The sequence below is a fragment of the Haliotis asinina genome, chromosome 14 (genome assembly GCF_037392515.1).
Source record: "Haliotis asinina isolate JCU_RB_2024 chromosome 14, JCU_Hal_asi_v2, whole genome shotgun sequence".
Classification (NCBI taxonomy): Eukaryota; Metazoa; Mollusca; class Gastropoda; order Lepetellida; family Haliotidae; genus Haliotis; species Haliotis asinina.
Genome location: NC_090293.1, coordinates 41,866,509 through 41,890,780, shown reverse-complemented (window position 1 = coordinate 41,890,780; position 24,272 = coordinate 41,866,509). Strand labels below are relative to the sequence as shown.

The 24,272-nt window shown below is 38.8% G+C and overlaps 1 protein-coding gene across 2 annotated transcripts; it reads right to left on the bottom strand.

Moving 5' to 3' along the window:
• Nucleotides 1-1,216: 1,216 nt before the first annotated feature.
• On the bottom strand, nt 1,217-23,260 carry LOC137260996 (SCY1-like protein 2). 2 transcript variants are annotated; one of them, XM_067798603.1, is made up of 18 exons: nt 23,166-23,260; nt 20,729-20,913; nt 19,549-19,706; nt 18,398-18,539; nt 17,237-17,386; nt 14,648-14,863; nt 13,746-13,862; nt 12,990-13,115; nt 12,233-12,409; nt 11,496-11,516; nt 9,190-9,312; nt 8,855-8,968; nt 7,965-8,097; nt 7,143-7,261; nt 6,666-6,766; nt 5,998-6,079; nt 5,396-5,533; nt 1,217-4,412 (listed from the first exon to the last, which is right to left on the bottom strand). In XM_067798603.1, the coding sequence occupies exons 2-18, from the start codon at nt 20,879-20,881 to the stop codon at nt 3,600-3,602; spliced, it is 2,883 nt and encodes a 960-aa protein (XP_067654704.1). In that variant the 5' UTR covers nt 20,882-20,913; nt 23,166-23,260; the 3' UTR covers nt 1,217-3,599. The 2 variants fall into 2 exon arrangements, with proteins under 2 accessions (XP_067654704.1, XP_067654705.1); XM_067798604.1 differs by lacking the exon at nt 11,496-11,516.
• Nucleotides 23,261-24,272: the final 1,012 nt, after the last annotated feature.

Here is a 24,272-nt window from a genome sequence, read left to right as displayed (position 1 = left end):
TGAAGTTTGACTGAGACCAACAGTGTCACTAACTGTAGCCCACCTGGGTATTCAGTCAGCAGTATTAGACGTCAGCAAAGATAGCCACTAAACAAAATATGCTGTCATTCAAATATATCTACCAAAATATTGAGAACAAAAACTACCACAGCATCTAAAGATTGCAACAAAATATGATATTGTCAAAAAGACACACATACATGCCAACGGTGCAGTTTCCCCTGTCTTGCAGTTTCAGAGAGGACCTTTACACTGTCAAAATATAAATTCTAAGAGAAAAACGAAAGCATGGAATTTAGAAGTCAAATTGTACAATATGCTTCCCAAAACAGTACAACAACAAACAAACAAGACTTGCAACAAGCTCATCTAGCATTTTAGTCATGTGATAAACAGACCTTTTGTGGTTAATGACAAAGAGTGAAGTCTTCAAATTCCAAACTGGTAACTGAATGTAACAGTGTGTCTTATCCTTTTTGGTTAAAAGCAATCCTACTATAAACAAGAACATAAGAATATTATCACAGCATGGGTGAAAATAACCACTTTAACAGTACTTGCATGAATTAAGGTACAATATACCAGATGCAAATTATCCAAAAAAGCCAACTAGCCACAAAATGTGTAGTCATTTGAAAACAGTGACCTCCGTAGTTTATGATTTTATATGACAAAATATTTGTATAGCTATATTTGTTGTATAACATGCTTGATGTGGCTATAATTTCTGTATATACTGTCAAGCTATATTTCAGCAATACATACGTAGACTGTAAATATTCTGGGCCATTCAAACTAGTGATTGATATTATCTACAATTTCCAATGTTACCCGAGTTTGATGAATGGCACCATGTTACTGAACCTGACCAATCCAGTGCGTCACCTCTCCCCAGAAGACTACCTCAGGCCTACTGTAACCTTTCAAGATGGAACCTTTCAATCACAACTAATGTATTACTATAAAAACTAGAATAGGGTAAAGGTTCCTCTTTCCTGTATATAGGAATGTTAATGACATTATGGTAATCAGGTATGTTTAAAATATAGTAGATGTATGTCTTATTTACAGTAACTCCCATATCTGTACACATGTAAAGAAGTCTTGTTGTCTAAAGAAACCCAGCTTTATAATTTTAACAATAACTTGAGATTTCAGTCATTACATGAACAGTCCAAGTGCTGCTTGAAAACGAACAAATACAACAACACTTATATTTAAATAGAGTGTCTTTAACATAAATGTAAGACATGCTTAAGAGGTACTGATTCATTAGTTTCCCAGCATCAACGTACCATAACAATGACCCCACAGATTTACAAAATCATAACCCCTGTATATGTTTATGGAAAGAATGTATCAAGAATACAGTGCTCTCATTTCACAACTGACCACATATACACTGCAGTTATGTTCTGAAACCAAACTGTAATACATCACAGTAATTACGGACAGGACCCAGTAAATAATATATTAATATTGCAAAAAACATGTCTATGTAATCATTAACAAGGAGTTACGCAGTCAGGCAACCCAGCCTAGTTGATGTATAGATGTCCTTAGATGATATCTCTGACAAACCATGGGAAACATCAGGAGGGACTAGACCCTGATGACTACGGCGTTTACTTAGGTCAAGTTCTGTGGCAGACAGGTTTACGAGAAAATGAAACGGAGATAGCTTTTAGGATAGTATATCTTAACATAGCTTCTTAATTGTGTCAATATGGGCCAATCTATGTCAATCAATGGGCTGGGTTGCCAGCACATGTACCCCATCTGTACCCTCAAATGGTTGACATACCTTACAAACAACTCTCATCAAATTTCTACTGTTTATATAACACTAATATTGAAATATTAATCAGTAACCATCAGAAAATAGCTGGTAGTATTTTTATACTTACATCAAGAGCACATACAATGCGTACAATTAGCAACTGTCACCCTCTTTATCATTTTCTCATCAGTCAGCATATTCACTGCAACTACATGTCGCATGATATCATGTAAAGCAGCCCTGCAGACTGTCAGAATAACTGCTAGCAGGAACTCTTAGTCTTATGTATAATTACATGTGACAATGAAGTGTAGCTGTTACAAGGCAAACATTTTCCTGGGACTGCCCCCACTGCTTCTTTGTCTGATCTGACCCTGGACAACAACCAAATGGCAGCCAGTCCGACCACCAACCACCAGAGATGGGCTACAATTTATGACGGACGTTCTAAATGTACAACTTGCCATTCCGACAGTCTGGTAAAATATTTAGATGTTCCATACATCTGAGTAAATCCTCAATATCTTGGTGTCTGGAAGTTTTGAAGTTACCAGCCCTTACATCTGGCTGGGTTTTTTAATCATTCCATACCCTGCTTAATGATTTCCAACACTGAAGACTTTACAAATCTTTGGAAGGAAGATGATGCCTTCATGTCTTTCTAAACTGGCAGTGGTTTCGTCCCTGGAGAAGACAAGTTACCTGATTGTCCATTACCTGATCTCAGTGTTTAACTGGATGGACTATATTCATGAAAATAAGGGGCATGTAATGTGAGATCCCAAGAATCACATAAATAATCCAGGTGTTGATATAAGGGTACCGAAATGTGAATGCTGGAGAGAGACAGGGCACCACTGGGGACCACATATAAGAACAAGAAGAGCATTTGTACCTACATTACATCTGGCATCAATCTCAGACATTTCACTGAGTCATATCAATGTTATGTGTGGACATTTGCACATGATAAACTTTGAGAACAACTTTAAAAGATAAAAAAATGCCATTGCTGAACTTAATTCTTTTGGATATACTTCTGTTTTTCAGAAACAGCACTCATTCCTCTTTACTTCCTGATATATAAGCATACTTCTGTAAAAGAACGGTTTGCCATTCAGATTAATCACTTTTCCAACTTATCACCATAGTCTCCTTATCTACAGCACTGCTTCATGACCAGTTGAAAGCAAGTTAAAGCCAGTCAGCATTATTCTAGCATTATCATCGCAGATTGTCATCATGATAATTGGCACCATCACAAGAATGGGGTGTTGGGGACTCTCCTCATCCAGAATCCACAAATCTTCCATACTTCACACACACAAACAGGAAACGCCTGTGATAAATCATTCTGGAAGATTATTGTCCTGAGCTGCTGAGTAGGCAGAAGGAGATTGGACTCCTGGACATTTGATAAACTCTGATCCTATAACCTCAACCCAATAACGTAAGTACAAACATGAGTGTCTTCTCAAACATATTGCACAAATGGTCAGGCTGATACATGACCTCAACTAGATTCACATGACAGTATTGATGACTTGATGATGAGTGTCCTTGCTGTCTTGAAATGCATTTGCTACACACATTTCCATATTGCTGCATCTTAAATCGCTTTACACAGCAATATCACATTAAGTACTTGGCTTGTCAAAATTCACTTCAAGGGACATGTCTTGAGCAAGAGATTAGAACGATGTTTGAATATGCCATATTCACTTGCCTGACTGTGACACAATCTCTCAAACACAACTTGTATGTTTGTCTGTTCATGAGAATAAACCACTGTAACATGGTAACTATTGAAATAAACAATTCAGCCAAAAATATCAGCTAAGTCATTCCCACTGGGTTTCACTTGACTGGAAGACTGGGGCGTCAGTATATTGGAATTTGACATGGGCATGGATCCAGTGTTGCCCATGGCCCCAAAGTTCATTTGGTTACTCATCTGTCCAAAACTTCCATTCATATTCTGCTGGTATCCCATCATTCCAGGGCTACCCATCATCCCCTGGTTCCCCATCATGCCCATGTTACCCACCATGCCCATCCTCTGCCCACCCATCATGGCTTGCTGACCAGGCATCCCAGCAGTTCTAGTTTGTGCCATTTCATTCATGGACTTTTTTGGATGATTTGAGCTGGGCAACAAGGAATCAAAAGCAGACATGTCCATTTTCGGTTTGTTCCCGCCTCCAGTGTTCATTGAACCAGTTCCCCCAAATCCAGGAGAATTATTCACTGCTCCAAAACCGGAACTACTGTTTGATCCAAAAGACGAACTATTGTTCATTCCTGCGAAACTGCCCCCAGTGTTCATTCCACCATATCCTCCACTTCCCACCGATGAAGGGCTGGACATACCATACGAGCTGGACATGCCTCCCCTTCCAATCACAGGACCGGAATGTCCCCCGATAGAGGACATGGGCTGAGATTTGGGCGTTGAAGTGGACATGTTCCTGAGGTTTGTGTCCATCAAGGTAGAAGTCAGGTCTTTAACCTTGTCGTTGGTCTTTGGTTTATTCTGTGTGTTTTGTGCAGAGAGAGGTCGCTGTCCTTTCAGTTTCTGTTCCTGTTCTTGTTGTCGAGCTAACCTCTGTTTCTCCTCCAAGGACAATGACACCTGCAACATTATGAGTGTTGTTAAATAACAACATTGCAGCTTTCACAGCAACCTGTATATATAAGCAAGCTGAGATTACACAAGCTGATTGTATAAGTATGTTTGGTGTAAAACTACTTTGAACAGGATTTCAGTTTGTTATATTCCAGCAATATCATGATGGGGAGGGGGGAACACCCATGTGGGGAATCGAAAGCATGAACATGATGAGGAGCTTTAACCATTTGGTTGCTCCACCGCCCCTTGACAATCAAAGGTACGTCATTGACAAACAGAAACACAATAAGGATGACCTGCAAAATGAGCCCTAAATCACAGGTGTCTGGCAAGACCAGCTCAAATAGTGATTGAGTGAGTTTAGTTTAGTTTTACGCCACATTCAGCAATATTCCAGCTATTTGGTGGTGGTTTGTAAGTAATCGAGTCTGGACCAGACAATCCAGTAATCAACAGCATGAGCATCAATTTGTGCAATTGGGAAACAATGACATGATCCCGTTAGTCGCCTCTTACAATAAGCTCAGTCACCTTTCAAAGCAAGCATGGGTTGCTGAAGGCCTATCCCACCCCAGACCTTCACGGATCACCAACTCAAGTAAGTCAATAGGCCACATATCTGGATATGACATACTATAAGCCTCACAGATACTACTCTCGCAAAGTACTCTGCAGTCCAATATATTCCAATTACTAATTACTAATTTGAGCAAAACAAACACCGGTTCATCATGACCAATGACAACTGTTGGGGCACAAACACATGCTACAGAACACTGGGAAAACTAGAAAAATATAACATTCATGATTGAACACAGCAACATGGGTTTAGATCAAAGGTAGGATTTAATATTAACAGACAAGCACTATCTCACAGCTGTATAAGTTTCCAAGTGGATGACTCATAACTCAGTTATTCAGCATGACAAATCCTGCATGTCTTGTCACCTGATGAACTATGACACTATAGTAATGAAAACTGTTACCTTAGCAGTGCCTGTTGGCTGGGCAGTAGGCCTGGGTGTAGAGGAGGCAGCCACTGGTGCAGGTGTCCCACTGGACTCTGTCTGTTGGGAACTGCCCATCAAACCAGCAATACCAAACCCTGATAGGAACTTATCCATCTGCAGAACAAGCACACAGCACAATCACTTGATGCTTTATACATGCTGAATATAGGACATACTAGAAAACATAAACATTATTTTTTAAAAAAACCGTTATACAGTTCATATCAAAACTAAATCTTCAAACTGGCCCAGCTATAGTCATTTCTAGCAACATGCAGCAGTAACCAAGTTCTGATTATCTGACTGTGTATTCCATGAAGGAGAAAACATTTCATGTCCTGAAAAGACCAGTCATTATTTTCTTAAAAACACGTTATACAGTGCATATCAAAACTAAATCTTCAAACTGGCCCAGCTATAGTCATTTCTAGCAACATGCAGCAGTAACCAAGTTCTGATTATCTGACTGAGTATTCCATGAAGGAGAAAACATTTCATGTCCTGAAAAGACCAGTCCCTATTAACACATGACTTTGTGTGACTGTAATCTGTCAGAAACACTCTATCAATTCTCTCACCATCGTCTGATTCTTCTCCTGTGCAACTTCAGGGATGAGGTTGTTGTCTGCCTGGCTTGAGACCTTCGAGATCTCTAGTGTCCTGCAGTGTACAAAATACAACATGTAGCACACAACAGAACCACCAGAAACATGGGAAGAGGGTTATCGGGGTAGACCAGTAGACCATTGGTGTGGTCCAAATCATTAGATCACTATAACATGCATACTTTCACTGCTTAAAGCATGATTCTTTTCTATCAGTACTTATAACAAGCAGATGAACCACAGTAACACAGTTACACACAATAACCTACCATGCTAATGAAGATTCGGGTTAGAACTGATCTTCAGTAACCCATGCCTGTCATATGAGGCAAATGAGCATCAGGTGGTCAGGATCACTGACATAGTTGACATGTTATCATATCCTAATTGCAGAGATTGATGCTCATGCTCTTGATCACAGGACTGACTGGTCCAGACTCTATTATTTACAGACCACTGCCACACAGATGGAATATTGCTGAGTGTGGCATAAACCTAAATTTACTCACTCACAAAGCCTAAACACCAGATCCATCATGTCAGCTCTTTTGACAAAGGGCCAGCTATAGTCCCAAACTGATGACTGACTACTGACTTGTGACTATGTGGTGAAATGTGGCAGCAGCATCAGGTCCACTTACTTCTGTTCCTGCTTCATCTGATCCAACTGTTCCAGCTTGGTGCGCTGCTCACTCTCCACCTTCACAAACATTTCCCGTACCGTAGCCACGAATGCATTGAACTGCAATCAGGTAGAAGATGACATTAAGAATGACCTTGAAATAATGACAGATGGCAGTACAACTTTACATAGCATAAATCTTTCATATCCTCTCCATATGATGAGTCACAGACATAACAGGTAGACGAGGCAGACTACTGTGTCTTGTAAATGAGAAGGTCTAGATCTGCTGTACTCAGTGGAGTGTTTGACAATGATTAAATCACAATCACAGTGACATTCCTACACAGGCAAGAGTGAGCAAAGCACCTCCTAAACTCCCCAGTCAGTTACTGTTAAGTGTAAATTCTGCGTAAGAAATGTATGATAATTTGATGGATGTTGTTCTGAAACCTGTGTTGTGGTGACGTCTATGCTGAAGCAGTGTTCAACTGACCTGACTGAGGTTGAGGTTGTTGTCAATACACAGTGGCATGAGGAAGGGGATCACTTTGTTGGCCAGGATGTCCTTGGTCACTCCCAGTTTGGCATGGCTCATGGTCACCTTGTATATACCTGGACACACAAAGAAGGTCACTAGTATTGAATACCTTGAATTGTGTTAAGACACACATTTCTGATTCGTCATTGACAGAATGGGTGATTATCTCTGAAGTACTCCACTGACTTAAAAGATACAAGTCTGACATATCCATGACAATACAATGATATACACCACCATGAAATTGAAACCTATCAACAGAGTTTAGTCAATGCATGTCCAATGCACTGTTCGGGAGAAAATTGTTAATGTCTTCTGCTAGCATTCAATAAGTCTTTGAAAATGTTTGCTTGCCATACTGATGAACACATTTCAGATAAACATCTCAAAATGAGGCTGGCAGACACATTTCTGGTAAGCCAATAGCCATATATGTTACATTACAGATTCACACCACATACACCCCAGTCAACAGCTAATATTGTTACCTTGTCATGTAACCACAGCCTTTCCCAATGTGATGTTAACCAAGGTTCCAGTTATGTTAATGATTATTTTTCGGGATGTTTGGTTGAAAGACTTTTTAAGTTCAATGTATAAAAACATCGTGTTCAACGGACACAAGAACGCACCTTATTGACCAATGGAACTCTCATGCAGTGGGAAGTAACAGTTGAAGGATTTCAATCATTATCAAGGTAATTATGACAAATATGGCAAAATGACAGGAGTACCACTACTGTACACATGAATCCAATATGGCAGGACCCTTCTCACCTAGTATACTCATGAGGACAGCAGGTTCTCTGGAGGGTATCTGTGGGAGGAAGGGGAGGATCTCGTCCAGGACATACCACCGGTCCATGTACTCCAGCAGCTTGCCCAGACACAGCAGGCAGTTCACACGGATCTGTACACAGCAACTGTACAGTCTCACAGCTTGCACTAAACAACTACCTCCAAACAACATATTGACTGAATATCACATATGCCACCATTTCATGTCATTTAAGTAAATTGTAAGTGATTAGTATCATTCCCTAAAGTAAAAAAAATTGAATTAAATGATTCAAAATGGTTTCATATCCAACCAACATGTTTTGATGAATGCTGCTTTGAAATACTGCATGTGAGCTTTCAATGAGCAGAATTCCAAGTTTCCCTAATCAGTGGTACTCAGCTGACAATCCTAGAATCAGGGTGAAACTGACAGACAGACAGTACCCTTTTTCATCTATCCATGCTCTTTGTTTTACATGACATTAGTCTTCAGATATTACAGCAGCAGGTAATAAAAAACTGTACAAACTGCCTATCTATTGAGAGAAATTATATTATTGGCATGTGGTGACATGCAATCAATAAGGTGGCTGTCTGTATATCTCATCCATTACTGTCTAAAATTAGGACTAGTATAAGCTGCTGCAGATATTCCCCAGATTCAACCAAACCAACACCACCACACACTCCTCACTGCTCAATCTGTTCCTATATCAGATTCTGTTCCTCTATCAGATTCTGTTCCACTATCAGATTCTGTTACTCTGTCACATTCTGCTACTCGAGCTGATTCTCTGTCAGATTCTTTTCCTCTATCAGATTCTGTTCCACTATCACATTATGTTATTCTGTCACATGCTGTTACTCTATCAGATTCTGTTACTCACTGTCAGAGTGCTGGTGGACTGACACAGCTTCTTTATCCTTGGGACTATTGCGTTCTTCAGGGAGGAATACTCAATCAACTCAGCAAATGTAGGTACGATGTTCAGGCACAGCTCCTACAAAGTAACCACACAAACATCCACATGAAAACATTTTAAATACGTTTCATCTGTTATACACTGGTGAATGCAGTACTACCTGCTCTTCCATACTTTCTATCGGTTTAGTCTATGTTTGGGTTGGGTCTGATGGTCATCTGTTTCTAAAGGACATGTCAGCTGATCATTTTGTATTTGTAAAACTATTAATGGACTTTAGGAGTCTGTGTGATGGTCACCTGTATCTGTGGATTGTCCACCTCCAGCGCTCTGTGTATCATGGGCAGGATGTGAGTCTTGATGTCTTGCTGGGGTGTCTTGCTAAGCAGCAGGTTCATGTTTTGAAGAAATATCAGCGAGATCTACAAAAGAAGAAAAAATCCCATGATGGAAGCCCACTTTGAACACACATATCCAATGACATCAAGAAAATTGCCAGCTCTAAGAATTGAAATGAAACACAAGCTGCAAAAGCATATCATTCAAATTGGATATTCAATGAAGAAAACTTTTTTGACACATAATTAATAAAAATGTATTAATAAAATGATGGCACACACAACTGTACATGTATAAAGGATTTACCATGTACAATTATTTCCCACTCGTACATGACCAGTCCAGTACAACACATGAAGCATGAGATCAGCTACTTTGTTATAGAAAATGAAAAGCGATAGTATCATGAGAACGAATCTAATCAGGGACTTCTTGTTGACTAAATTCTGTTTCATTTAATAAATCGTAGTGATATGCAAGCAGTGTTCATAGTGGCATTAGAATGGCAGATGTACAGTCATGGAAAACACAAAACTAGCTACAGGAGAAAAATTAATCTATTTAAAAGGATAGTACAGACAAATGTGATCAGTGTTGAGAGCAGAAATTGTGAAAATACTAAACACTGCAGTGTATTTGTGTATATATGTTATTGTGACTTGAAGAAGAAAAATTGAAATTTAACCTTGCCAAGAACTTGTAATGTGCAGTAAACCTTTCAGCAGTAATGTACAGTCAATCTGACTGAAAAGTGGACCAATTTAATTTGCACTCTAACTCGTAAAATAATAAAGATACAATACCCAGTGACACACTGATTGTAATCAAAGCATCAGACCAACTCTGTGAGATTGTTGCAAAATTTAAGTCCTAACATAAACAAGTAAAAATTGTGTCCTGGGACAATGCCTCCGCTATTGTAGGAAGAGTTCCATCACTGAGTGTGCTCTTGATTAATTTCTACTGAACAACTTCGATAAACATCTATGCAAAGATGCACACCTTTCAAGTCCCCATGAAACACACGTATAAGTTTAATCAATTCTGTAGAGCACTTTTTGTGGACAAGTGGACAGACTTCATCCCCTATATTCAGACAGAAATTCAACAAAATTTATGCAAGTTCAAACAGCATTAAAATTGGAAATATAAATGAAATACACAATCAAACTTTGAGATGCACACCTTTAGAGTCCCTATAAAGCACATGTGTAATCCACATGAATTCCATACTGCAGTTTTTAAGAAGAAGTGGATAACGTACACATACAGTTGGATAGAATGTACAGGCTGAATAGAACAAAATTCAACTAAGGTCAAACATCTGTAAAAATGCCAAAGTTAAGAAACTGCACAAAAAATTAAGAGATGCACACCTTTAGAGTCCCTACAAAAGACACATAAAAGTACATTCAATTCTGTTGAGCAGTTTTTGTGGAGACGTGGATAGACTTTATCCCCTATTATACTATCATCATAAAGAAATTCAACAAAATGCACCTAAGTTCAAATGTCTCTATCCTTACAAAAATAAAACACATAAACAATATATAATATGTATAAGCCCATGTATAAGTTCATTGAATTCCATAAAGAAGTTTTTGAGAAGTGGATAACGCACACTCCACAGCAAAATGTATCTAAGTTCAAATGTCTCTAAACTAAAAACACCCAAATGTAATGTTTTTACAAAAAACACAATAACTTCCACAAATATCCAGATCTCATTACTTCACAAAATAATTAAATGTGCTCCAGAAGTTACAGTGATAAACCAAGGCATTGTTAGTGCAACAAAATACAAGGTTTGTTATCAGCATGAACAGTGCTTCATGAACAGAAGTGTGTGAGAGTGTTAACACTATAGTCATGACCATCCCAGCATGATCCTGGTGTTGTCGCTATGTGACACTGGAGCACAACTACATTAGTGTCCCTCTAGACATAGCCACTCCTGCATATCCTGGCTAGACACCGGTGACAAGGGACGTAATCCCGACACACCCTGGTGCTGTCGCCATGTGACACTAGAGCACAACTACATTAGTTTCCATGAGGACAGTTGAAGCAGGGAATTAAGCTTAAGTTCTATTACAGTGGTTAATATACTGACACGTACTAATTCATTGAGCATTAAGGACAGTGACAAACTTTTCTGACATGATCAGATTAAGCACACATGTTATCTGAGCAGGACAGGACTACTCTACATGTCTAGCTGCACACACAGTTAGTGGAAAGTGTGAAGATGTGAAAGCAAGTTCACCGTGTATGTTGTCTGTGGTCTCTATAAAACAAAAGAACATCTAATTATCCAAACTCATTTCAGAACATGCTCAGGGTATACAAAACACATGAAACATTACACGACAATGACTAGCCACAAGACAATACTGAGCCTTAAAGAGACACTAATGACATGGATGCGGTTTGGGGCGTCGTTTATTGTAATTTCAAAATTCTTTGATTACACACTGCCATTTAGAGTGTGATCAAACGTAACATATGTTATGCTTGGGATTACACAAATCAAATTCTAGCACTTTTTGAGCACACCCTCAGATTCAGGCACCTAATCACCAGCACACAAAGTCAGCCTCCTGACCCACTCAGTCACCACAATTTCAACAAAAATGGAAGTCAGACATCTCAGCCACTACTGACTTTGTATGCTGGCAACTAAGAGACATTTCAAAGTATACAACAGTCTTTGCTTGCTTAACTCTTAAATTAAACTTAATTCAAAACCTAGAAGGACTACAGCATTAATGTTCACTATGTTTCTAAAGCATAACTGGTTCCATCTCTACCACCATAGATAATACTCCAAATATCATACCTTTCAGTTCTATCTATGACATGCAATGATAAGAACAACTGAAGTTCCAAATCAATAAAGTTCTGCTAATGCAACAGAAAAGTGTTGACACTGTGACACAACTGCATGCTACTCATCATCACAATGACATCATATGATGCCCGTATAATGAAGTCAGACTCTACCTGAACTGGGTCGTGTATTTTGAAGAGAGGAATAAGTTCGGGAAGAATGTTGTTTAGGTATTCCCGGTCAGTGGACTGTTCAGCAACAAGGAGGACTGTAGGGAGGACGAAGGGGACCATGTCTGGGTTCACACATTCCTTGTACAATGCTGGCAGGATACGTTGTTGGTTCACGCGCTGAAACACATGGTCCAAGGTCAGAAGTTAACTCTGTTTCAAGCCAATCAGGTAGAGACTTCTAAATTTGTAGTATTTCTGACTAAAGTATTCACAGCCTACCTGATTTCAATATCTCTAAAACAGACATAACTAAATAGTTTCAAGTTGAAGTCATGTAATTAATTTAGACATTATGCAACTGTTTTTCTGGGGTTTTTTTTGTTTTTGGGGGGTTTGTTTGGCTAAAGTCCAGATTTCTGAATCGTTAAAGAAGTGAAGCTGTGTCCTGTCAGAAAACTGATATCTGATTGGTTAAAAACACATTTTCATGAAGTTCAGAAAACTGATATCTGACTGGTTAAAAATACATTTTCATGAAGTAGCAGGTTACTCATGGTTTACTGGACATGACTGTCAATAGCGGGTATTGAATCTCATTACAACATATGCTCAAATGAATGAGTGAGTAAGTGAGTATAGTTTTTATGTTGCTTTTAGCAATATCCTGAGTAGGGGACACCAGAAAACAGGGGAATCGAAAACAGGTCTTTCGAGAGACGAGAAAATGCTTTAACCACTTTAACCACACACATCCAACCTTTGGCAGTTTGGCAGCTATTTTTGGTAGGCCCTTGAAGAACTGGGACTTTTGTAGGTTGTCTCTCTGGAACAAAGTGTCCATGTACTGGAGGGTCATTGTCCCTACATCCTCGAAGAAGGACACCTAAAGGGATAAAGACAGATTTAATCTGCAGGAGCAAATTTTAGCACACATGAAGCAACACCTAACACAGTTTGACGAAATACAAACATATGAAAGAAGCTTACGTTTTTTTATTTTATTTCAATCACAAAAGGATTACCTTTATTTGCTGCTGTTGACTCGAAGAGCATGGCAATCACTACACTGGCTTTCGTAATTTGTTTTTTTGTTGCTTGTGTGTTTGTGTTTGTTTCAGATTCAAGCCAAATGTTGGTATCCTGTAAATGTGAATCCAGACCAGACAATCCAGTGATTGATATTGTAAGCTACTATCTTGGCTAGTGGGTATGATGACATGCAATTAGCCACGTGACAAAGACGGATCTAATGAGTCACATCCCATGACAAGGTGCTGGGGACGTCTCAAACCAAGAACCCACAAGAGTTCAGGTTCTCTGGGTAGAAATTTAATGAAACTACAAACTAAGTGTAGATAATGATAATGACTGTGATTTAGTTTCACATAATGTCATATATCGACAGATATATACGATACTATGCTATACTAATGGTATTCGAGCCAAACCTAATTGTCTGACATTAACCATCTTCTACACAAAATACTAATGTTATATTTAATGATGCTCTAACTTTTGACAGCTGTGCAGGGTCAGGTCTGACAGTGGGCTCGATGTTCAACAACAGCTTGACGTAATCTCTCAGTTCATCAGGAATACTGCCCAGTAGGGTGGAGCGGAAGTGTCGCAGCTGTAAGATAACATCACAGACTTCAGCAACAATATCACAGACATCAGCAACAACATCACAGACATCAGTGACAACAATGGACGAGGGACCAATTCACCGGTAAACTTTCTTGCTGTCAAATGCTGATCATGTACTAATTTGACTAGCATTCTAGATGCTTATCAATCAACAATGAAGACTACAAGCAACTGATAACTGTGTAAGAGTCCACAATGAGACAGTGCTGTTGGCAATGAAAACGTGGCTGTTATACATTGAGTTGTAATCCTTGTTACTGATCCTGTATGTAATAACGTAAAACTGACTTCATCCAACAGCAGGTAAACTATGAGTGAGTGAGTGAGTGAGTGAGGGAGCGAGCAAGGAGATCTGCCAGGGATAACTTATCAGGTCATGACACACTTTTCACAAGTACTGATCACCTGACTTTAGTCATAAAATATGTACCCCAATACTGCATCAAATGGTGTAACGTTTCCCACCTACGTCATGACCCAGCTGATATACTCTATCTTGAGTCTATATAAAAACATAGTGCTTGTTAATGATTACTACAATAACCTGACTTGGCTACTGACTAAGATGTAATCAATATATGAGTAGGTGATTGTTATACTGCCAAGCATCTAATTAGAACCTGAAACCATAAAAAACACCATGTTTAAAAGTTTGTTGCCTATTGTTGTGTTACATCATCATACAATCATTCACTGTCGGAAAGCAGCATAGGGTTTCTATGTTAAAGCATCCTGCACACATGCATACTTCACAGAATATGTACCTACCTCTTCTGCATTTTTCTTGAATGTGGATAGCTGCGTCCTGCACTCAAACAGGGGTTTACCATTGTTGAAGAGGGCATATATGAGCACCCCTATTGAGTACATGTCACTGGCGAGACTGCACATCATAGTGAGGGCATACTCTGGAGCAAGGTAGTCAAGGTGGGGCTGGCAGCAGGGAGGGATGTCTGGGTCCCACTCCTTGAATGCAAACATCGGCTACAACACAAACATGTCCAGTCAGTCGAGGCTGAGTCTGATCTCGGACTGTGAAGTGGCTCTGATCAGTATGCCAGGTATATCAATGCTTGCATGTCACCTTCATGGTGTAGGGGGAAGACAGGAGAGACTGAACTGATGCAAGGCCTACACATTTACCACTGTGACATACACAGTATTGGAATAGTACTGATAAACTAATAACAGAGAACTATCTTTGACTTCAATAACACAACCCCTTGATCTTGATACACCTTACTGGTGACACTCTACAAAGTGAATTTGCAAAATTTAGAAGATGATGTCACTCATTTCCTCAGAGCAACTTACCAAATAGACTAAGCTATTAAAACATGATAGTTCCATTGTCCTTATATTCTGTGTTGTGTGTTTATCGCTTACTTCTGAGCTATACAATATTCTCAAAGTGGCAAAGTTTGATTATCTCATCCAGTCAGTCGCAGTCCAGTCCTTCTGTGACAAGCATGAGTTTGAAAGAGTTTGGGTTTTAAACGGACTTCGGAAATGAAACAAAATATCAGTGTCTCTTGCCGGAAAGCATAAGCGTGGTGCAACAATGGACCAGTCATGTAATTTCACCACAGACAGCATGCAGCCTGGGATTAACCAGGTCTGAGAGACAACTAGTGGTTGATACCATCAGCATGTTGTTGGGATCTGATGACACACGATAAGTAAGGCCAAACATTGATCAACATTAGCAACTGATGCTACAGTCTAGTAATCGATATTCTGACTTGTCTATTCATTTCGTGTATACAACCAATGTATATGAACACAAGGACACATTTGGGCCAGTAGATCCTAGGTTTTACAACAGACTGTCCATATTGTCCTCCTAATCCTCATGTCATTGTTACAAGCATGAGGTTCTGTGCTCCACTATCAAATCTAAACAGAGAGCATGCATTATATCCATTACCTGCCTTCACAGCTAAATAGAAGTAAATGTTTTTCATCACCCACATTATGAAGCAATAAAAAGATAAAAGACATCAAAGTATATGCAGTTCTCAGTCACTTTCAGTTACCATGGCTATACTACATATCATCATTGAAAGCCAAGCTACTGCTTATGAATATGCAACGCATAGGAATTACATGGCATTCAATCTAAAGACCCTAATTTCAAACCAGTGCCAAGGTAAAATGGGAACCGTAACAAAATTATGGTCACACTCAATGAAAGTTGTTTAGGTCACAAGGATGGGCTCTTACAAGGATATTCATGCACACAAACTCTGACCTTACCCACCATATTTGAAAACAATGATTAAATTCTGAGAAGTAAGTACTAGAATCTGTTCTTTACTAAGAAAGTGATATCCCCAAAATAACACATGTTACATCTGACCACGCTTCTAATATCATTGTGTATTACCTTCAATGATTATGTTAACTAAACAATCTACAACAATGTGTGTAACTTCCTCTCATTTCCCAAAGAATGTGGAAGTTACCTCTCAGTGTTTCAGTGTTTGTGACAGTTTTCCCCTAACAACAGTTTTTAGAAACTTATAGAAAATGTAGACACCTTGACCAAAAACAGAATTCAAGAATATGAATAATCATGCATTCAGTGAAGTGAGACAGATCAACTTCCTCAGAACCGCTGACACTCCTTACCACAAAAGAACCAGCCTTAACCAGCTGAAAGAAGGAATCGGTTAGTGTAACAACATGACATGGCAAACAGTTTCTGACTCCCATTCTAATTCAATCTACAGTATTACCATCTATGATGTTAGCAATAATGTGAGCGTATGTTTTATTTCCCTTATGGACACAGTTGGGTAGGCAAGTGGTTAAAGCATACACTTGTCACGGCCTAAGACCCAGGTTCAATTCCCCACATGGGAAGTGTGAAGCCCATTTCTGATGTCACCCACCACACATAAAGCAGCATCAATGTTAAAATCATACTCACTCACTCACTAAATATTTCCCGGATATTTCACCTGTTATTTGCCAAACTTAAAAACAAAATTGGGGGAATACGATTGTTTTTTAAAATGGCTGATTGTTTTTGATAATACAAAAAATCTCACAAATAATCAGCAACTACCAAAAAAAACTAAACAACAGACACTCCACATCTTGGGCCTTGTTCAGTCTTCCACTCCCTCATGACCTACAGCACATTGTACTTTCATTCATTACTGAAGTAACAGATTATCCAATATTACGCACATAGAAACTTAACTAATTCTTACTTTTTTCACATTTGTATAACTTGGGTAGGCAGATGCATTAACCAAGAATGCTTGAATATTAAACACATACAACTAAGGTCAACCACAAACTTGTTCAAAGTACTGTGCCAAATAGGTGGAGTTGAATAAATGTGCATACCGACTGATCTGTTGTGTTGGAGTTGAGAACACAGAAGTCAAAGCCAGCCAGCTTCCATGTCCCATTCTTGTTGAGGATGATGGACTCCGGGCAGATGTTGTGGTGAAGGATCTTGGCATCGTTGTGCAGGAACGTCAAGCCTTCAATCATCTGGAACCAGAATTAAAACAATCTCTAGAAAGGAAGTCTATCTCATTCTGTGAGAAACACCTTTAGTTTTACAAAATATCAGACCATCAGTCAACAATCACTATCAAGGATGTCTACCTTTCTGTCACCACCAGCATCAGATAACATTAGTGAGGGAGCGAGTACGGTTCTACGCCTTTTCAAGAAATATTCCTGAAATACCATGACAGGGGATCATCAGAAATGGGCTTCGCACATTGCATCAACGTGACGGGATCAAACTTGGGATCAAATCTAAGCACTAGGCTACACCAGCACTAGGCTACACCAGCACAGCACTATGACATGAACAGCCACGTAGATCCATGCTGCGTGTGTTCTGCTAGCATGTAGCTGTGTAACAGTGTAACATGCTACATGTCACCATGACTTTTTCAATATGACAATATCATCAGGAATGTTTCATAATAGAATTAATCAAAACAAACAAGAGACATATCAGTTTCATTGCAATACTATTTGAAAAGAGGTAAGTTGATACTGTTGTGAGTGAGTGAGTGAGTGAGTGAGTGAGTGAGTGAGTGAGTGAGTGAGTGAGTGAGTGAGTGAGTGAGTGAGTGAGTGAGTGAGTGAGTGAGTGAGTGAGTGAGTGAGTGAGTGAGTGACAGAACTGATACTGCATTTAGCAACATTCCAGCAATATCATAGCAGGAGACACTACAAATGGGCATTAAATATTGTACCCATGGGGTGAATAAAACCATTGTCTTCAATGTGATGAGCAAACACGCCACCCTCTAGGCTACTTTACCATCCCATCTGTTATTATGACTACACATGGTAATATTAAAACTGAAATAATCACACAACCAGAACAACATAATTTCCATGAAACAAATTCTTCAATCAATTGATGAATGTCTGTTGTTCCAAATATCAGAAATCCCATCAATGTTTCACTAATCTGTTTAACAGTAGACTAGACATGCTAAATGAAGAGAACTGGCACATGTACTTCTTAGATGCCCTCACCTGCAGCAAACCATGTCTGACTTCAACATCATACAGCTCATACTCCTGAAGCTCCTTAGGAACCGTGGTCATGTTGTCATGGTTACCCAACACATTAGCCAAACTGCAGAACACTGGCTCCGTGGCAAAGGCAAGTGTTTCCCTGCATAAAAGAGACCATGTTGGAACTCATAAATCTGTATAAATTTGGCAACAACAAACAAATGTTAAATCAGCTCTAGCCAAAACACATGATGCACCGGTATTAACAACAGTCAATATTGTAGCAACATAAACTATGTTAATAACGAACTCAGAGGGACCTCTGTCTGTGTTTTATTAAAACCATAGTTTGTTTGTCAGCAATTTTTCCTTAATTATACAGATAGTGGCCTAGACCAAAAACTACAGTCGGAATACATCCATCAGTTCATTTTAGCACGTTCATCATAAATGTGAGAGTTTAGTTTTATGCCACTTTTAGCAATATTTATACAAACCTGTAGAGGCTATGGATTCTTTGAAGAAAGTCCTCATTGGGGCACATATAAGCATTTTAATGTCCATTAAAATCCCAAGACAGTTGTAAGTATGTTTAGTAATCAAATATTTACAAAACAAAAACTTTGGTTTGTCTAATGAGACCACCCTGAATAGACCCTGCCATGGCCCCCTACTGCCAAGAGAAGGTAACTCTGACGTCAACCTTGTACCTCACTTTTCATGCTGAACAAATCACACAGTATGTGGGGAGGCGGGTGGCCATATCCCAAGGAGGATGGTCTCACAAGACAAAACAAAGTTTCGTAAATATTTGATTGCAAAGTATGGTTACAACTTTGGATTTTTAATGGCCATAAAAATGCTCATATGTACCCCAAAGAGGACTTCTGCGAAAGAATCAAGCAATATCACAGTGGGGACACCCGAAATGGGCTTGACATATTGAGCCCATGAGAAAAATCAAACCCTGGTCTTCAGAGTGGCGAGTGAATGCTTTAGCCACCAGACTACATCACTGCCTCTCATTATGAATGTATTTTACTAATTATTTTGTGACTGTTAATAATCAGCTCTTTGCAAGGACGGACAAAGGCTGCACGATGACACCTGTCCCTTAAAGTTAAACTATTAAGAGCCCTGCCTGTTACATTCTACTGATGTTTCCGTACCTGGATTCCTCAAGTGGCTCCATCACAGACAAGACCTTGGGGTGACGGAGTTTAGTGAGCTGCTGCACTCCCTTCCTAAGTGACTCCAGTATCATTTCTCGGTCACGCCGGGAATACCGCTCCAGAGAACGCTTCTCAAACACAAAGATTGAGGATTCCTGGCACAAAAGTGAGTGAGTGAGTTTTGTTTTATGCCACTTTTAGCAATATTCCAGCAATATCATGGCAGGGAACACCCCCAATGGGCTTTACACATTCTGCCCATGTCGTCCAGGTCATCAGCATGAAAAGCAAACGCCTTATCCATTAGACTATCCCACTGCCCCCACAGGACAAGACAGAACAAGGTCAAATAATTCCTGAATAACAGAACAGAATCATATCAGTATGACTGTTTCCTTCTCAAAAGTTCACTTTCCAATTCACAAAGATAGCCTGCAAATGATACTCAACCTTATAATGTAAAATATCAACGAAGACATGAATCTACTGTGGATAACAAATTTGAAACAGTGTCCAGTGATATGTCTGCGCTTCACGTTCCCCCTCATCAGGGAGTTCACCATTCTCTAGTATCTCTAAGAACGAGTTCTGCTAGTTAAGGAAATGCCAGATTTTCACTTTTTTCCATTAATGTATTTCAGTGTGTGAATGATGCTGTGAAAGACATCATAATCTCCTGTGATTTAACATGAAACCATTCCTTCTTGACTATGGGAATCACCAAACACCACATGTTTACTCCTGTATTGAAAAAATTAGGAGTATGTACTCCTGATGTTGAGAAATTATCTGCAGCCCTGATCCTGTACCAGTGTGTATCGGTATATAATGGTTTCCCTAACAATGTTTCCAACATTTCAAACATTCACAATAGTTGACTTGAGTTTGCTAACCTAATAAAATCATAAACAAGTTTGAAAATGTAGTACATTTGCATTTTAACATGCATACATGATGTGTAGTAGAGATATCTATAAAAACAACAGATAACCCATCACATCTGCATGCAAAGTTCCACTATCCAACGGAGATCACTTACATAAAAAAAAACTACAATTCATTTTGGAGCCTGAACAATGACAGTAATACAAATTATTACCCTAATTACTGCTAACAGAAAAAATACAATAATTTTTGTGACAGCTTTTTTCCAGTGGTCAGGGTCAGCTAATAGTACCTGTTTGGTAGTTCTCTTCATTCCTCCATGTATTTTCCACAACATGCCTGGGCCTCCACTGGCTATTTGGTTGTACAAGTCAAAATCTCGAGACAGTGGATTGCCAGGCAAAGCACTGGTCACGGCACTCTTCAATCGATTAAACATATCCATCTTGTCTTTTTTCTTCTTAATCTGTTAGTAGCCTGAAAAAAAGTAAAAATGTCTTTCTCAACAAAAATATATAATCAAAATCATGACAATTCTACTTCTCAGCGGAATAAAGAGGGAAGTGTCTCCTCATGGTAGATAAAATATGAACTGGGGCATCATGCAGCTAATGCCTAATATCAGAATTAGATTAGTTACCATCTTCACCCTTTCTCCTGTCTGTCATTGCATCAAATAGCTCCAGTATTACTGATACAACATCGATAAATAACCATTCACCTACTTATGGTCATCCTTACAATTTTTTAGCATTTGGAAGAAAGAAAAACATCCTTTCATAAAACTGTAGAATTCCCTAAACCCAACTATTTCGGGTCTAGGACAAATGCCACCCGGACAATTCCCACCCCAAAATAGAAGTAGCATGAAGAACATAGTTCAGTTTCAACATTTATTTATTTTAACATATGTACCATATAACAATATTCCATATAAAACAAACATGAACTATTGCCTTTTTCTTGACATACTGATGTTATGTTTGCCATGTTTGCCGTGATATTGCATGTAGCGTGACCTCAAGTTCTCTACATTCTAATATTGTGGGCAACACTTCGTAAAAAGTCTAGACACCATCTGTTGGGGTAGTCCCTGGCGATTGACTGCAGGTGCTGCTGGCAGTCGCAATACTGTTTCAAATAAACTGATTTTATAAACACTTGATCTCCCATGCACATGCTCACAATACACATTTCTCAATGTTATTTTAATAAATAGGTCTTCTTTTGGCACCATCTCAGAATATGTATATTGTACTAAAGTAGCACCCAAGCTCAAATAAACTGGTTTTATAAACATTTGATCTTAAAATTTCATCAAGTTTATATTTTATCAAAGTGAGTATTGCACAAAGTAAACACTTCATGTGGTATGGTGGGGATTATAGTGAAAATAACAGGGTGGGAATTGTCCTAGGTGGGAATTGCCCTAGGTGGGAATTGTCCAGGTGGCATTTGTCCTGGTGGGAATTGTAAGGGTGGGAATTGTCCTGCTCCCAACTATTTCTATACAGGTTGCAATCAATGAAATTACTATGAAACTGGAGAAGATTTTTAACTACCGGTATGTATCAAGTATCCCAGAGTGAAACAGTACACATATCCTCATATTGAGTTTTCAGACACTATGAATTATTTGTTGTTAATGTCATCTTTCTAATCACATTACCAACTACAAAACACTGTATCAGATAAAACATCACTAGCTCATAAAAGATAACTTTCTCCTGAAGTTCAAAACACAAGCCATAATTAAAGAACTTACAATGTCTGTGGGGCATAACCTACAGTAATATCCTCCACAGTAAACATTGCCATACCGAAATGTATGTGTCCTAAAACCTATGGAAACCTATGAAAAATTACCAGTTTGCTTGACTTTTTATTAAAATGACACATTGTTTTCCTTGATTTCTATGAAAAAGAATTCATCGCCTGGGTTCCCATACAAGGTTGTGATCCCACGTTATAACGAATAACCCCAAAACATGATACGTTACTTCTCCCGCTCGTGCTGGAAGACAGACACAAAATATTTGCTGTACTGGAAACTAGCACACGACAGAACATTCTGACAATAAATTTATGAAAGGTGAGGTGACAATAATTACAGAATTACAGTTTTGATAATTTACTGATACATAATAATTTACATGATCACCTTTTGCACTTTTACCCAAAAAACATGTTACACCATGGTAATATCAGAGACCATATAATAGATTATATGGTCTCTGGTAATACATAACCGTATCACTACTATCAGAAACTGAATTGTCTCACTGAGTGGTGATGAAATAGGATTCATGTGCATAGTCAGTGATAATATCTGGTCATGGTTAGTCTTAGTTTCGTTCATCTGACTCCGAGATAATATTATCACTATCAGTGACAGTGGGAAAACATAACCAGACAACTGATACCTGCGGATCTATAAAATCATTGTATCAACAACTCAGTAATAAATTATACTGCTGCCGATATATATGCTGTTTCAGGATATCAAGTCAGGTTCTTCCAAAAACATGGCACTAAATAACATCTGTCACCGTAGTTAAAATACGCAAATTGCATCTTTTACTTCGAGAACTAAAACCAGTCTACATCATGATTCATGTTTCTGGATAATCGAGTTTACTCCCGTGTAAATAGACACTGATATAAAATGTCTGAAGAACATTGAAACATGGTATTTCTGTCACCACAGAAAACAATAGATAACGGTTTACCACAAATCAGGGAAACAAGATCGGTAATCAACTGTCAAAACACCCTGCCGATTTCGTTTAAGGTACCGGCAGCCATATCTGTGATGTCACAAAATGTATGATGATGCACCGATCGTCTTCTTTTAAAAACTCATAGCAACATGGACCCATCTAGAATAGTACGCCTATAAAATATTATTTATCTAGTCTCGCCCGATCTACTATCCTATCTTATGCTTTATTGAATGCTAACAACCCAAAACGCTACATAACTTATTCGCGTTGAACATCACGTTCAGGGAAGGTAACTCTAACACGCACATTTGGGTTCAATTTTCCCAGCCCATCTTTGGGGAATAGTTTCGCAGATCGATCCCCAGCTGTTCCTTCACCAAGCTTTGGCGAAAGTTCAGGCATTGGAAATTTCATTTCATATCTACACCTTGGATCGAGTTACAAAACTTCCCACTTACGATACCTACATAACAACTAAATTCTACCTGGAAAAAATCAGAAACAGAAACGTGTGTGACTTTATGCTACTTTTAGAGTACCATATTCTTGTTGTTCTAACAATATCACAACCAAAACAGTAAACACGGCTTTCACAAAATATACTCATGGCTGAGTTCAACCCGGTCATCGGCATAACGCGCGAATACATTCCCACACAAGGCCGCAAATGAACTGAAGTTCATGTTCTGCATAATTATGTAAAACACTGACTCTGGGCAATGGGAAACTTTCATGAACAGCATTCGTTGCTCAGCATTCCAACTTTCACTGAAAATTACAATTTAATTTATACTCGCATATCTTATTTAAGTTTACAAACATTGGATATTTTTAGGAGATACCTCAACTCGAGGATTATTGTGAAGGTTCTAACGTGCTATGAGGTCATATAGCAACACCGTGTACTACATATATAAAAGGAACTAAAGACAAACCACTAATTTGGATTCCGCTACATCCGTTTTTCATAACAGTTCACAGACCTTACTCCTCTGAAACGTATAGTAAATAAAAAATGAATGATATTAACCTTCTGTGTTGGGATAAGTGCAAGAATGAGTGAGTTTATTTGTATGCCGCTATTAGCAATATTCCATCAATATTAAGGTACAC